At 41.9% G+C, this 15,733-nt stretch overlaps 1 protein-coding gene across 1 annotated transcript in view; it reads left to right on the top strand.

Annotated features, from left to right (window-relative positions):
* Positions 1-15,733, top strand: part of DDX31 (DEAD-box helicase 31) — a 42,943-nt gene that overhangs the window by 22,925 nt on the left and 4,285 nt on the right. Inside the window, 3 exon segments of the mRNA XM_070759547.1 lie at positions 5,542-5,623; positions 10,098-10,209; positions 14,996-15,172. Of these exon segments, the coding sequence (XP_070615648.1) occupies positions 5,542-5,623; positions 10,098-10,209; positions 14,996-15,172 (371 nt within the window).

The raw sequence follows: 15,733 nt of genomic DNA, 5'->3' as shown, positions 1-15,733 counted from the left end.
GAGTCACACAAATATCTTTCTTCGCTCTCCCCCCTCCCCTCTCTTCCTCTCCCCACCCCCCTTCTCCCCACTAAAATGACAAAATCCATAGCCAACTCCAGCTATTATAACACCTGCAGCCCCACACATCCTGTTTGGTTCCTAGAAAAAAGAAGCACTTATCATTTTCCAAGATAAATCTCAAAGTTTTAGAGGTGAGAATTTCAGTCTGTTTAAAAAAAAAAAAAATGCTCTCAATTTACGTTCTGTTCTGTCGGGCTCTCTGGTAGACTCCTCCCAAAAATTCACAGGTACAAATTTCAGACACACACACGTTTGAAAATTCAAAACAATGTTCTTTATAATGAAAATTCACTTAACCTAAGCCCTCTTTTGGGATAGCAAAGAGCACTCGTCTCCAAACAAACTGGTCATTTGTACAAGTCCCTTATCAGTTCTGTGATACTTATTTTGCAGCTGTGAGGCAATTCACAGTCCTTCTTCTTTCACAAAGTGAAACACACTTTGCCCTGGTTTAGTTTCAAAGCGGGGAAAATCAGCACACAAAAGGTCAAAGTCAGTAAAGCAGTCACGAAATACAAGGATCAGATAATCCTCCACAATGGCCAAACCCACAGGCTGCTCTTTATAGCAGCCTCACTAATGACCACAGCCCCACCCAACCACAGGGGGCCTCATTTTCTTTGATAATAATCTCTCCGTTGTTGTTGCCTATGCATCGCTCTCTGCATGCGTGGCTGTATCATTAAATCTTGTTCCGAATCCAAGGAGGAGCTAGAGAATTGATCTCCTTCTGAGCTGTCTGCTCCACTCTCCTCCTCCCTGTCACTCATGTCTTCTTGGTCAGAGGAGCCTTCATCAGCAGATTCCACCGGGGGCAAAACAGGCCTGCAGCATGTGGATGTCTCCCCCACATCCACAGTCCTTGAGGCAGGAGCTGGACCAGAGCGAACCACAACACGTTCCGTGCAAATTGCAGATGTACAAGGACAAATTGTATTATATTACAGTTTAAGAAAAAAACAAATTTAAAGCACAACAATGATGTTATTCATTGTAGAAGAAATGTGGTTAATATTTGTGGAGGGGATTTTATTTATTTGATTTTTTACAAAAATAATAATAATCACACCTTTATTATTGTTTATAAATAGCTCAAAGGGGCTGACGTAGTTAACGTTCCTTCTTCCTTCTGTTTTCTCCACAACAACAAAGCAGTGAGGAGGGTTGGGCTGAGAAAGAAGGACTGACCCCAAATCACCCAGTCACCTTTCATGCCTAAAACAGGACTAGAACTTGCCATCACCTGGTGACCGACTAGAATTCACCATCGCCTGGTGATTGGCCCAAAGTCACTGAGCTGGCTTTCATGCCTAAAGGCAAGACTAGAATTCACTGTCTCCTGGCTATCAGCCCAAAAGTCACTCAGTCAACTTTCAACAGTGGCAGAGTAAGCCACTGTATATAAAATAGGAAGCGAGCCCCACTCCCTTCTTAAACTGACGACGTTACCTAGTCAGGTAATGAAAGGTCTGTAAGAAAACCACCAAGCTTAGAGAGTTCAGCCCTGAGCCTATCAATATTCTCTCCTATTGGTGCCTAAATATTTACCCCCAATAAAAGACTTTTCTTTAAATCAGTCTGCTCTGCTTTTAGTTCTTCCTCTACTTAAGCTTTGCCACCCAAGGAATTTGCCGGCTGTTTCATCCCATTTCTTAAACATAGTGAAAGGGCTGTGAAACTCCAAATGTTTAGCTTTCCTTCCTTCCTTCCTTCCTTCCTTCCTTCCTTCCTTCCTTCCTTCCTTCCTTCCTTCTTCCCTATATTTTCCTTCCTTCTCTCCTCCCTTCTTCCTTCCTTCCTCCATTTCTATCTCCTTCCTTCCATCCTTCCTCCCTCTCTCCCTCCATCCATCCCTCCATCCATTCCTATCTCCTTCCTTCCTTCCTTCCTTCCTATCTCCTTCCTTCCTTCCTTCCTTCTTTCCTCCCTATATTTTCCTTCCTCCCTTCCTTTTTTCCTTCCTTCCTATATTTTCCTTCCTCCCTCCCTTCCTTCCTTTTTTCCTCCCTCCCTATAGTTTTCCTTCCTTCCTTCCTTCCTTCCTTCTTCCCTATATTTTCCTTCCTTCTCCCCTCCCTTCTTCCTTCCTTCCTCCATTTCTATCTCCTTCCTTCCATCCTTCCTCCCTCTCTCCCTCCATCCATCCCTCCATCCATTCCTATCTCCTTCCTTCCCTCCCTCCATTCCTATCTCCTTCTTTCCTTCCTTCCTTCCTTCCTCCATTCCTATCTCCTTCCTTCCTTCCTTCTTTCCTCCCTATATTTTCCTTCCTCCCTTCCTTCCTTTTTTCCTTCCTTCCTATATTTTCCTCCCTCCCTCCCTCCCTCCCTATAGTTTTCCTTCCTTCCTTCCTCCATTCCTATCTTCTTCCTTCCTTCTTTCCTCCCTATATTTTCCTTCCTCCCTTCCTTCCTTCCTTTTTTCCTCCCTCCCTATAGTTTTTCTTCCTTCCTTCCTTCCTTCCGAGAGGCGGCGCGAGCCATCTGCAAAATTAGCTTGCATATCTGCGCGCCATGTACACAGGCAGTCAGGGGGACTGAGAATATATGGATATAATGGATTGCAGATGAGATCTGGAGAGACAGTTTCACGCCTGGGGCACGGTATGGTATCAAATCTAATTGCCCTTTCTGTTCGTAAATGGAGCCGCGTGGAAATTTATCCTGACAAATTCAGTGTAGCAAACGAGGCAGAAAGAACACCATGTGCCGGTCGGTCATGGCACATCGGTTGGTGCGCAGAGAGCAATGCCAGTCGGCCTGGGTTTCTAAAAACAACAACCACAACAAAAAACCCCATTGATCACTTTCTTTGTTCCCTGTCTCTTTAATGGGCCAGGTGGAACTAACAAGTGGGAGCCAGTAGAGATATTTGTGGCAATTTTGAGCACTTTTCAAGAACTGGTCATTTTTCTACACACACCCTCCTCCCTCTCTCTCTCTCTCTTTTGATGTGTTATTTTGCCCTTCTTGGGATTTCCGGGCAGTTGAGCATGACGGAAACACAGTCCGCCCCGACGGACACTATTAATTTGTCTTTGTGGGTCAAAATTCTTCCTTAGAAAGGGATCGCTACTTAAAAAAAAAATCTTTATTAAGTTTCTACATATAAAACAGAAAGAAAATAAAAAGTTAAACAAACAGAACATACAAAGCAAAAAGGAAAGGAAAAAAACCAATATAAACAGACAAATGAAGGTATAAACTTAAACAACATATAAAACGTAAAAGGGATCACCACTTAAAAATAAATAAATATTAAGTTTCCACATATAAAAATAGAAAGAAAAGAAAAAAGTTAAACAGAAGACACAAAAAATGAGATAAACAGACAAGTGAACATATAAACTTAAGCAACATATAAAATATAAAAGGGATTGCCACTTTGATTCGCTTTTAAGTCTTCTCGTGTTTGACTTTTTTTGGGGACAACCTGAAAATCCTCCCACAATGGCTTGCGGTGTGGGGGAAAATTATAAAGAGGGACGACTCTAAAGGAGAGAGGGGCAGCCACAGAGAAGGCCCTCCCCTGCGAGGCCGCCAACCTTCACTGTTTAGTCGACGGGACCCGGAGAAGGAGAACTCTGTGGGATCTGATTGCTCTCTGGGAGGTATGGCAGCAGGAGATGGTCTTGTAGGTAGATTGGCTCTAAGCCATGTAGGGCTCTATAGGTGATAAACAACACCTTGAATTGTGCCTGGGGATTAATTGGCAGCTAGTGCAGCGTGGGGAGTGTAGGTGTTATGTGGGTGTATCTAGATATGACAGCTTACACGACTCCATTCAGGACTGACTCACTCTATCTATCGATCTATCAATCTATCACCTTCCTTTCTCTCTATCTTTCCCTATCTCTCCACTTAGCTACCTAGCTACCTACATCTATCTATCTATCTATCTATCTATCTATCTATCTATCTATCTATCTATCTATCTATCTATCTATCTATCTATCTATCTAATATCCCTATCTCTCCAATTTCTCTTCAACCACATACCTACCTACCTCTTCCTTCCTTCCTTCCTTTCGTTCTATCTATCTATCTAGTCTGTCTGTCTATTATCTATCTATCTATCTATCTATCTATCTATCTATCTATCTATCTATCTATCTATCTATCTATCAGTAGGTAGATAAGTGAAGAGATAGGGAGATGATAGATATTAGAGAAAAAGGGAAATTATAGATAGATAGATAGATAATCTATCTATCTATAATTTCCCTTTTTCTCTAATATCTATCATCTCCCTATCTCTTCACTTATCTACCTACCTACCTCTTTCTTTTTCTTTCCTTCATTCTATCTATCTATCTCTACCTATCTCTCTCTCTCATCTCCCTATCTCTCCAATTTCTCTTCAACCACCCAGCCAGCTCTCCTCAAGTGATTTATTTGTAATCATTCTAGTCTTGGAGACTACCTTTGGAGGGAAAATGTTATGTGTTTATTTAACATTTTGATACCCCACTTTTTTTTCTTCGCATTTTTATTCTGTTTTGGGGTTTCGTTCTTTTGCAAGTCCTTTGATGGGTGCGATGGGTATATCTTAGCAAAGGAGTAATGCGCGAGGAAAAATAAAATCAAAGCAGCACACTGACACCAACATTTGTATGTGCGTGTTTCCGCGTGTTTCAAACCCTTCTCTCACTCTGTCTCTCTCTTTCTCTCCTCCCTCTTTCTGTCTCTTTCTCTCTCTCTTTCTCTGTGTTGCTCTCTCTCTTTCTCTCTTTTTGCCTCTCTTTCTTTCTCTCTACCTCTTTCTCTCTCTCCACCCTCTATTTCTTTCTCTCTGTCTCTCCCTCTTTCTCTCCCTCTCTCTTTTTCTCTCTCCTTCTTTCTCTCACTCTCCATCTTTCTCTCTGTCTCCCTATTTCTTTCTCTCTCTCTCCTCTTTCTCTCCCTCTTTCTCTCTCCACCCTCTTTTCCTTTCTCTCTGTCTCTCCCTCTTTCTCTCTCTCTCTCTTTCTCTCTCTCCTTTCTCTCTCCATCTTTCTCTCTCTCTCTGTCTCCCTATTTCTCTCTCTCTCCTCCCTCTTTCTCTCTCTCCCTCTTTCCCTCTTTCTCTCTCTCTCTCTCTCTCCCTCTTAGTGAGTGGCATGAAACACAGAAAATGTTTGCAAAGTGACAAAGGCATTGTCATTCAAACAGTGCCAGTCAGTTTGCCACACCATAGTTTTATTCTGCAAGGACTTTATAAGAAGAGAGAAAACGATGCCCATCAAGGCCCACGTCGTCTCGTGGCACATGCGCCCCCCCCGACCACGCCCACCGCCCAGTCTCCCTAATCTCCCTCCCATGTGTACAGACTGGGCTCATCAGATCTGTTGGCAACAGGCTGGAAAATAGGAGGCAAGGATGGGGTCGTCTCCCCTGGTTGGGTCACCGTTAGAAGGCTGTTGTTGCTGGAACTGTGTGGTCTCAACTGTTGTTTCATTATTGTCCTTCTGCGCCGCCCCCCCCCCTTTTCTAATTCCAGCATATCAGAGGTGAAAATGGAAGAGATTTTGTCAAACTTAATGAAAGATGAACGTTTCAGAGGAAACCAGGAAAGGTCTAAGGTGGGTTCTTCCTCCTTCTGATTTCATTTAATAATAATAACAATAACAACAACAACAACAACAACAATAATAATAATTTATTAGATTTGTATGCCGCCCCTCTCTGAGGACTTGGATCAACTTTTCTTTATATATATATATATATATATACCGTGTTTCCCCGAAAGTAAGACAGTGTCTTACTTTCTTTTTATCCCCAAAAGCCCCACTATGTCTTACTTTTGGGGTATGTCTTATATTGGAAAAAAATTGTCGAATTTTTTGTTTTAACCATAAAATTAGCATTTAGACGCAGTGATGTATGGAGGGGAGGCGGCGCGGAAGTGGGCAGGAGGCGGCGCTCATTAAGATCAGAGGGACGTGGCAGACGCGGCGACGTATGGAGAGGGGGACGGTGCGGACGTGGGCAGGAGGCGGCGCGCAGCTAGATGAGAGGGAGGCGGCAATACCCCCGTGTTTCCCCGAAAGTAAGACATATGTCTTACTTTCGGGGTACGGCTTATATTAGCCGACCCCCCTGAAACCCCCGATACGTCTTACAATCGGGGGTGTCTTACTATCGGGGAAACAGGGTATATATATATATATATATATATATATATATATATATATATATATATATATATATATATATATATATATATATACACACACACACACACACACACACACACACACACATACATACATACACACACTGCTCAAAAAAATAAAGGGAACACTTAAACAATACAATATAACTCCAAGTCAATCAAACTTCTGTGAAATCAAACTGTCCACTTAGGCAGCAACACTGACTGACAATCAATTTCACCTGCTGTTGTGCACTTTTAACCTTGTACAGAACAAAGTATCCAATGAGAATATTTCATTCATTCAGATCTAGGATGGGTTCTTTCAGTGTTCCCTTATTTTTATGAGCAGTGTATATATTTTTAAAATTTTCAAGAACAGTATAGATCTTCAATTCTGGAACTAACTGGAAGTCTCACCATAGAGTCCCCTAGCTTTGCAATCTATCCATCCATCCATCCATTCCTGTCTGTCTCTCTATTTGTCTGTCTGCCTGTCTGTCTGTCTGTCTCTCCCTCTCACTCTCTCTCTCTCTGTCTATCTGTCTGTCTATCATCTCTCTCTCTCCCTCCCACCCTACTATCTGTCTGTCTGTCTGTCTGTCTAATATCTCTCTCCCCCCTCTCTCCCCCCCTCTTTATCTATCTATCTATCTATCTATCTATCTATCTATCTATCTATCTATCTATCTATCTATCTAACGTCCTTTTTCCTCTACTGATGGAAGTCTGGTTCCCCCACCATAGAGTCTCCTCCTAGCGCAACATCCTTTTTCCACAGCTGACTGGAAGTCTGGTTCACCCCACCACCACCACCAAAGAGTCTCCTCCTAGCACAACACAATTTTTCCCCTGCGCTCCCCCCCCACGCATGCACAGTTTCCCCGCCCCCACCCTAGCGCATGCACCCACATCTCCCTCATGGGCCCCATCCTCAGCACAGGCGCGGCGGATACCGAAAAATATCAGCCGGCATGCGGAGTGCATCAGGGCATTTAGACGGGCTTCCCAGGCGTGGGGCCGAAAACATTGTAAAGAGGTCTGCTCGTCTTTGGCCCCAGGTAACTCAGATCGGAAGGCACCTCGAGCCTTAATGAACCAATGAACAAATTTATTTATCGATCGATCGATGGATCGGTCGGTCGATCTATTTATCAGGGTGTCCAGCCACCCTAGAAATCAGGGAATTATCAGGGAAATCGGCGGTTTGGGAATTATCAGGGAATTCGTGAAAAAACCTGAATAAATCGGGGGGGGGGGGGCAAACTGTATGAAAATGTTTAAAAGTCAGGGAAAAATCATATTTAAAAACCTGGATTGCGCTACCTGGCCGAGTCAAGCAAAAATGAGCATAACTGTGGCAACAACCTGCTTCCTCAGCTACCGATATTTCTCCATGGCTTGGCCGTTTGGTATGACGTCATCTACGACCGCGCCTTAACTAGATTGCAATGTCAGAGAAATATCAGGGAATTTCAAAATCCATCCTTCCTTCCTTTCTTTTTCTCTTTTCCTTCCTTCCTTCTTTCTCCCCTCATTTTTTTCTTTCTTTTTTCTTCCTTCCCTCCCTCCTTTCCTTTCTTCCTTCCTTTTTTCTTCCATCCTTCCTCCTTTCTCTCCTTCCTTCTTCCATCCTTGCCTCCCTCGTTTCTCCCATTCCTTCCTTTCTTCGTTTCCTCCTTCCTTCCTTCCTTCCTTTTTCTCTTTTCCTTCCTTCTTTCTCCCCTCATTTTTCCTTTCTTTTTTCTTCCTTCCTTCCTTCCCTCCCTCCCTCCTTTCCTTCCTTCCTTCCTCCTTTCTCTCCTTCCTTCTTCCATCCTTGCCTCCCTCGTTTCTCTCATTCCTTCCTTTCTTCCTTTCCTCCCTCCCTCCTTCCTTCCTTCCTTCCTTTTTTCTTTCTTTCTCATTTTCTCTCTCTCTCTCTTCCTGGAGAAAGGAACAAGCCATACCTCATTTTGAAACCTAAAAGGTAGGGGAGCTGGGGCCTAGGAGAAAGCGGATAGTGAGAAGTCCTTTGTAATATATTGCCATATTATTACTAAATCCCCAGACAGACTTGGCATAGCTCAAGTCACCTGTCACTTAAATTTGAGGTCCCTTTAATTTTCTCCCGGAATTCGCGCTGGGCTGTCTTTAAATTAAGTCCTTTATTGGAAGCCTGAAATCTTTCCTTGCTTCCCTGGCGCCGGCGTCTATTCTGAGCTTGGTTACAGAAAAGTATACAATAACCATCAGTGGGATTTGGAGAGGTGTGAGGCTGTGTTTATTTAACACTCGGGGGGGAATTTTCGAGTTTATTTGGTCCTCGCTGCCCGCTTTCAATAATGCTTTGACAACCGGTCTGCCCTTCTCATTAATTTTAAACAGTTAAAACACAGGGAGAAGGAGGGGTGGGAAGGGGAAGAAAAAGTTTTTCATTATTAAAGTGCTTTACTTTTTAATAACAGAGGATTCTGGACGTCGGGGGGAAAGGGCAGCTTCGCTTAATTTCACATTCATATTAAAAAAAAAACACCACACACACACACACACACACACTGGGAAGGAAGGTGACACTGTGTGCAACGCAGCAGGGCTTTAAAAAAAGAAGCGGAGGGAGAGAAAAGCTGGATTGACGAATGCCAGGAGCCCCCGGGAGCAAGGAAGGAAGGAGGGGGAATGACTTAGTGATTTTTTTTTGCCAAGGCGGTTTTTAAAAACCAGTTTTTAAATATGATTTATACATCGCTTTTCTTTTCTTTTTTAAAGAAATGCAGAAAGGCTATGCAGAGCTATTATTGTTGTGACATTTTACCTTCATTAATTCTCCTGTGGTCCATTACATCACCACCACCACTGACACCACAAGGAAATCAAAGGGACATTTCTCTTTCTACTACCACAACAACCTGACAGAGTAGTACAGAAGAAAGAAGGAAGGGAAGAAGGGAAGAAAGGAAGAAATGGGAAGGAAGGAAGAGAAAGAGGGAAGAAAGAAAGGAGAAAGGAAGGGAGAGAAAGAAGGGAAGGAGGAAAGAAAGAGAAAGAAAGAAAGAAAAGGGAAGAAGGAAGAAAAAGAAAGAGAAAGAAGGGAAGGAAAGGAAAGAAATAAAAAAGGGGAAGGGAAGGAAGAGAAAGAAAGAAAAAAGGGAAGGAAGGAAGAGAAAGAAAGAGAAAGAAGGGAAGGAAAGGAAAGAAGAAAGAAAGGGGATGGGAAGGGAAAGAAAGAAAGAAAGAAAGAAAAAATCTTTGGTTTGGGCTTAGCGTACTATGAGGATCCATCATACTTTATCTATCATGGTTTGTAGAAGGCAGCCTGCTGTTATCCTGGGCCGCAAACCAGGATTCACGCCCACTTTAAAATAGGTTAAAGGTCTGGATTTAGTTAATTATGGGTTTTTGCAACAGTCTTCCCCCTGAAAACCCCCCACAACGCTACTTAGCACAGGGTATAGGTAGTCCTTGACTTACAACACTTCATTTAGTGACCATTCAAAGTTACTAAGGAACCGAACCAAGTGACAAACGACCCTTTTTCACTCTTGCAGAGTTGAAGTCCGAATATCTTCAAGAGTCCAAGGTTGTGAAACACCACTAAACCAACAAGTCACAAACCACTAACTACAAACCACTCAGCACAAACCACACCCATGCAAGGGTGTTACTCCTTATACAGTATATAGGTTACAGCCAATCAGGTTGCAGCACCGTTTTCAAACCCATGATTACATATTAATTATGGCTTACATTAGCCTTTCCTAGGGTTACAAACCATTTACTTGCATTGTAACGTTACCTCCAGAAATAAACTTATTTCTGATACAAGGTCCCTTCCAACTCTGTCATTGTTGTTATATGTGTGGTTTGTGCTTTGTATGATTCTTCTGAGCTTAAAGTATTTCCCTTCTTTCTTTCCTGTTTAGAAGAGGCCGCATGGAGACACACAGGAAATAAACCGAAGAGCTACCGTCATGCAGACTGAATTTGAGGATTTCGTCCATTCCAGCGCTAAAAACATCCGACAGGCCAAAAAAGGTCAGCAACTTGGCTTCCCTAACTTTCTAAGTTTTCAGGGAGGCAAGAGGTACTTGTGGGTGGGTGGGTGGGTGGGTGGGCGGGCGGGTGGGTGGGTGGATGATAGGTAGGTAGGTAGATAGAAAGAGAGAGAGAGAGATGATAGATAGGTAGGTGGGTGGGTTGGTGGGTGGGTGGATGGATGGATGGATGATAGGTAGGTAGGTAGGTAGGTAGGTAGGTAGGTAGGTAGATAGATAGATAGATAGATAGATAGATAGATAGATAGATTAATAGATTAGACAGACAGACAGACAGACAGAGATTAATAGATTAGATAGATAGATAGATTAATAGATTAGATAGGATAGATAGATAGTTAGATAGATTAATAGATTAGACAGACAGACAGAGATTAATAGATTAGATAGATAGATAGATTAATAGATTAGATAGGATAGATAGGTAGGTAGGTAGATAGGTAGATAGATAGATAGATAGATAGATAGATAGATAGATAGATAGATAGATAGATAGATTAATAGATTAGACAGACGGACAGACAGAGATTAATAGATTAGATAGATAGATAGATAGATAGATAGATAGATAGATAGATAGATAGATAGATAGATAGATAGATTAATAGATTAGACAGACAGACAGAGATTAATAGATTAGATAGATAGATAGATTAATAGATTAGATAGGATAGATAGGTAGGTAGGTAGATAGATAGATAGATAGATAGATAGATAGATAGATAGATAGATAGATAGATAGATAGATAGATAGATTAATAGATTAGACAGACAGACAGGACAGACAGAGATTAATAGATTAGATAGATAGATAGATTAATAGATTAGATAGGATAGATAGATTAATAGATTAGATAGGATAGATAGGTAGGTAGGTAGGTAGATAGATAGATAGATTAATAGATTAGATAGGATAGGATAGGTAGGTAGGTAGGTAGGTAGGTAGGTAGGTAGGTAGGTAGATAGATAGATAGATAGATAGATAGATAGATAGATAGATTAATAGATTAGACAGACAGACAGAGATTAATAGATTAGATAGATAGATAGATTAATAGATTAGATAGATAGATAGATTAATAGATTAGATAGGATAGATAGATAGGTAGGTAGGTAGGTAGATAGATAGATAGATAGATAGATAGATTAATAGATTAGACAGACAGACAGACAGACAGAGATTAATAGATTAGATACATAGATAGATAGATAGATAGATAGATAGATAGATAGATAGATAGATAGATAGATAGATAGATAGATAGATAGATAGATAGATAGAATTCTTTATTGGCCAAGTGTTATTGGACACACAATGAATTGGTCTTTGGTACAGATGCTCTCAGTGTACATAAAAGAAAATATAGATTTGTCAAGAATCATGAGGTAAAAAAACTTAATGATTGTCATGGGGTCAAATTAGCAATGAAGAAACAATCAATATTAATAAATTGAATTTGTTTTATTGCAAAAAGTAAAGTACAAAACAGAAAAACAATAGAAACATACCAAAAAAACCTGCATCTGTCCAAAACAACAAAAATTGGGGTACCACCAAAAAAAAAGAGGCAGAGAGGAAAAATAAATGATCCAAATACCAAATAAGTTGAACATTACGGAACTTAACAGCGACAGTTTAGCCCAAAATTTCCGTTGCTAAGCGAGACAGTTGTTAGGTGGCCTTTTTCCACTAAAAAAAGTAAAGGCCTTTGGCTTTTTTTCATTCCTGCAATGATCTCCGTCTATCTTTGAATTCTTGGCAACATAACACCACTCCATTTTATTTTATTTTATTTTATTTTTTTTGCAAGGCTGCCCCCTCCCTCCTTCTCTCCTTCCCCCCTCCCCTGTTAGTTGCTCTCCCTCTTTCCTTTGCCTGCGTGTCCCACCCGTGCCCCCTTTGCAGCTGGCACCCACCAGCCGCCCTTCTCCAGCCCAGCCAAGAACGGTGAATAATTAACACAGCAGCTGGGCTTTGGGGTGGATGGCAGAGAATCAAACGGAAACGGCGCCAAAAGGCTTGGCCAGCCTTTCCTCGGCTGTGTCCTTTCCCGAAACCCCAGCCCGATGCTCTTGACCGAGTCAGTGTTGATAAACCAGTCTTAGGGTCGGGGACCTCGGTGGCAGGGTTTTTTAATCTGTGGCTGGTGAGGTTTTTGGTGGGGTGGAGAAGGGAAGGGGAGAGAAGGAAAGAAAGAGGGAGAGAGAGAGAAAAAAGATGGGAAGGAAGGAGAAAGAAAAGATGGATGGAAAAAAAGGTTCTGAGTATGGAGGGAAGGAAGGAATGAAAGAGAGGGGGGAAGAAAGAAAGGAAAGATGGATAGAAAAAGATTCGAAGGGAGGAAGGCAGGAAAGAGAAAGAAAAGATGGATAAAGATTAGAAGGAAGGAAGGAAGGAAGGAAGGAAAGCTAGAATGAGGTTCTGATGAAAGAAGGAAGGACAAAGAAAAGAAAATAATTTAGAAAGGAGAGAGAGAGAAAAAGATGGATAGAAAAAGATTTTGAGTAGAGAGGGAAGGAAGGGATGAAAGAGAGAAAAAGAAAGAAAGAAAGAAAGAAAAGATGGATAGGAAAAGATTCTAAGTAAAGAAAGAAAGGAAGGAAGGAGAAAAAGAAAGAAAAGATGGATAGAAAAAGATTAGAAGGAAGGAAGGAAGGAAAGCTAGAACCTGGTTCTGATGAAGAAAGAAGGAAGGACAAAGAAAAGAAAAAAAATTGGAAAGGAGAGAGAGAAAAAAAGATGGATAGAAAAAGATTCTAAGGAAGGAAGGAGAAAAAGAAAGAAAAGATGGATAGAAAAAGATTCTAAGGAAGGAAGGAAAGCTAGAACAATGTTCTGATGAAGAAGGAAGGATGGAGAAAGAAAAAATAGAAAAAGTTTCTGAAAGGAGAGAGAGAGAGAAAGAAAAGAGGGATAGAAAAAGATTCTGACAGAGGAATCCTTCTTTTTCTCCTAATCACTGTGGACTAGAAAACTAGCCTTGAGTGCTCCTTCAGTGGAAACAATGGCTGTTTATATAACCCCCGTCCTAAAACAAAAGAATATTTCAGAACTATCCTTTCCATTTAATAACTGTGGACTAGAAACTTGTCACGGGAACAATTTCAGAGGCTTTGAGACGTCACCTGGCTCCAAATACCTGAGGGGACAACTTGAAACTCCATATTTTACCTCACGAGTGTTGCTTCCTCCCCCCCCCCCGGGCTAAAAAAAAAATGGAGGCCAGGAAATGAGAGGAGGGGGCTGCTGCCGCCCCTGGTTATTCCCTCATTGATTGGGAAATGGCGTCCGCTTTGGTTAGCAAACAGAGCTTTCCGAGATTCCCCAAGTTCTTCTGGAGACTGAGCCTCCTAAAATGACATTTTTATTACTGTTCGTAAACCACAATCTCCTGCCACACAGAGGTTTAGGCTTAAGCCCTGCGCAAATAAACCGGTGTTCCGGCTCAGGAAGGAAGGGCAGAAAGAGGGGTGAGGACTAGGGCTGGGGAGGGGGGCAGCTGTGGTCAGCCTCAAGGGCCAGAGAGGGCGGTGAGGGAGGAGTGAAGCCCACCAAGGCAAGTCCCCTGCCCTTGTCTCCCAAGAATTGGGGATTTTCAGACAGTTGGAAACCTTGGGGATTCCAGATTATTCTCTTGCAGAAGAGGGATAGAGGCCATCTGGATGGATGGATGGATGTTAAAGAACAATAGATAGATGATAAATCGATGGATGGATGGATGATAAAAATGATGTGTGGATGGATGATAAAAGAAGGATAGATGATGGATGGATGAATATGTGGATGGATGAATGGATGGGTGGGTGGGTGGATGGATGGGTGGGTGGATGGATGATAAAGAACAGATAGATGATGGATGGATGATAAAGAACTATGAGGGGTGAGTGGATGGATGGATGGATGGATGATAAAGAACAATAGATGGATGATAAAGAAGGATAGATGATGGATGTATGAATGGATATATGTATGTATGGATGATAAAAACATGATAGATGGAAAATAATAATAATAATAATAATAATATCCTAAATGTAAATGAATGAAATATTGTCATTGAATACTTTGTTCTGTACAAAGTTGAGTGTGCTGACAACAAAATGAAATTGATTGTCAACCAAAAGAAAACATGATAGATGGATGGATAAATGGATGGATGATAAAGAACAATGGATGGACGGACGGACGGACGGATGCATAGATTGATGGGACGGATGACAGAGACAGACAGATGGATCTTAAAATCATAAGACAAGAAGGGACCTCAAAGGTCTTCTAGTCCAACCCAATCTCTTCTTGAAGGCCTCCAGTGTTGGAGCAGCCACAACATCTGGAGTGGAGCCGTTCCACTGATTAATTGTTCTCACTGTCAGGAAATTTCTCCTTAGTTCGAAGTTAGCTCTAAGTTGGATCTTAAGTTGGATCTCTCCTTTAACCAAGAAGCCTTTCTTTACCTTTCCAGCCTGCCCTGTACATGCCTAGGGAGACTGGACCCTGGTTTGCTCAGCTTGGAAAGTTCACCCGTGGATTTTCTCAGTTTTTTCCCTTGAAAACATTTCGCTTCTCACCCAGGGAGCTTCCTCAGTTCTGATTGTCAAAACTGAAAAAGATTCTAGGTTAAGAAGCAAAATGTCTTTAAGAAGAAGAAGGAGGGGAAAAAAAGTTTAAACATTTAAGTCCTTTCGATCTGGATGGTTGACCATCCCCTTAGACATTTTAGCAACTCTGGACTGTCTTCATTCATTGGCCTCTCTCGTCTTTGCAGCCCTGCAGTCCTTCATCCGCTCATACGCCACCTATCCCGCCAACCTCAAGACCATCTTTCACATCCGGGCCCTGCATTTGGGTCACGTGGCCAAGAGTTTTGGCCTCCGCGATGCTCCTGGGAATCTCAGTGCAGTTGCTGGAGCCCCTCGGCAGGGAAAGAAACAGAAAAGGTACGGTGCAAAAGAAGTTATAATTTATTTTATTTTATCTATCGTATTTTTTGGAGTATAAGATGCACCTTAGTTTTGGGGGAGAAAAATTGGGGGGGGGGAGGTATCTACCTACCAGGTATTCATCTGGGTAGTGTCCTTAGTCTGGTCAGCTTCAGCACATTATTTTATCCCCTGGTTAGGGCTTGAAAAAAAATCGTCTTTGGAGGGAGTAGCAATGAAGATCAGCCTGGAAAGACTTAGGGCTGGAAAAAAACTCTTTGGAGTAGCAATAAAAAAGTCCTGCAAGCCAGGAAGATCTTTAGCACCTTGTTAGAACTGAAAAAAACTTTTTTTGAGGGAGTAGCAATGAAAAGAAGCCTGCAAAGACTTAGGGCTGGAAAAAAACTTCTTCGGAGTAGCAGTGAAAAAATCCTGCAAGCCGGGAAGATCGTTAGCACCTCATTATAGCTGGAAAAAAACTTTTTTGAGAGAGTAGCAATGAAGACCAGCCTGCAAAGACTTAGGGCTAAAAAAAGCTTCTTTGGAGAGAGTAGCAATGAACAGAAGCCTGCAAAGACTTAGGG

The sequence above is a fragment of the Erythrolamprus reginae genome, chromosome 8, assembly GCF_031021105.1.
Source record: "Erythrolamprus reginae isolate rEryReg1 chromosome 8, rEryReg1.hap1, whole genome shotgun sequence".
In the NCBI taxonomy this organism is placed as follows: Eukaryota; Metazoa; Chordata; class Lepidosauria; order Squamata; family Dipsadidae; genus Erythrolamprus; species Erythrolamprus reginae.
The sequence above is the reverse complement of the archived record's forward strand: the minus strand, read 5'-3'. Positions and strand labels throughout refer to the sequence as shown.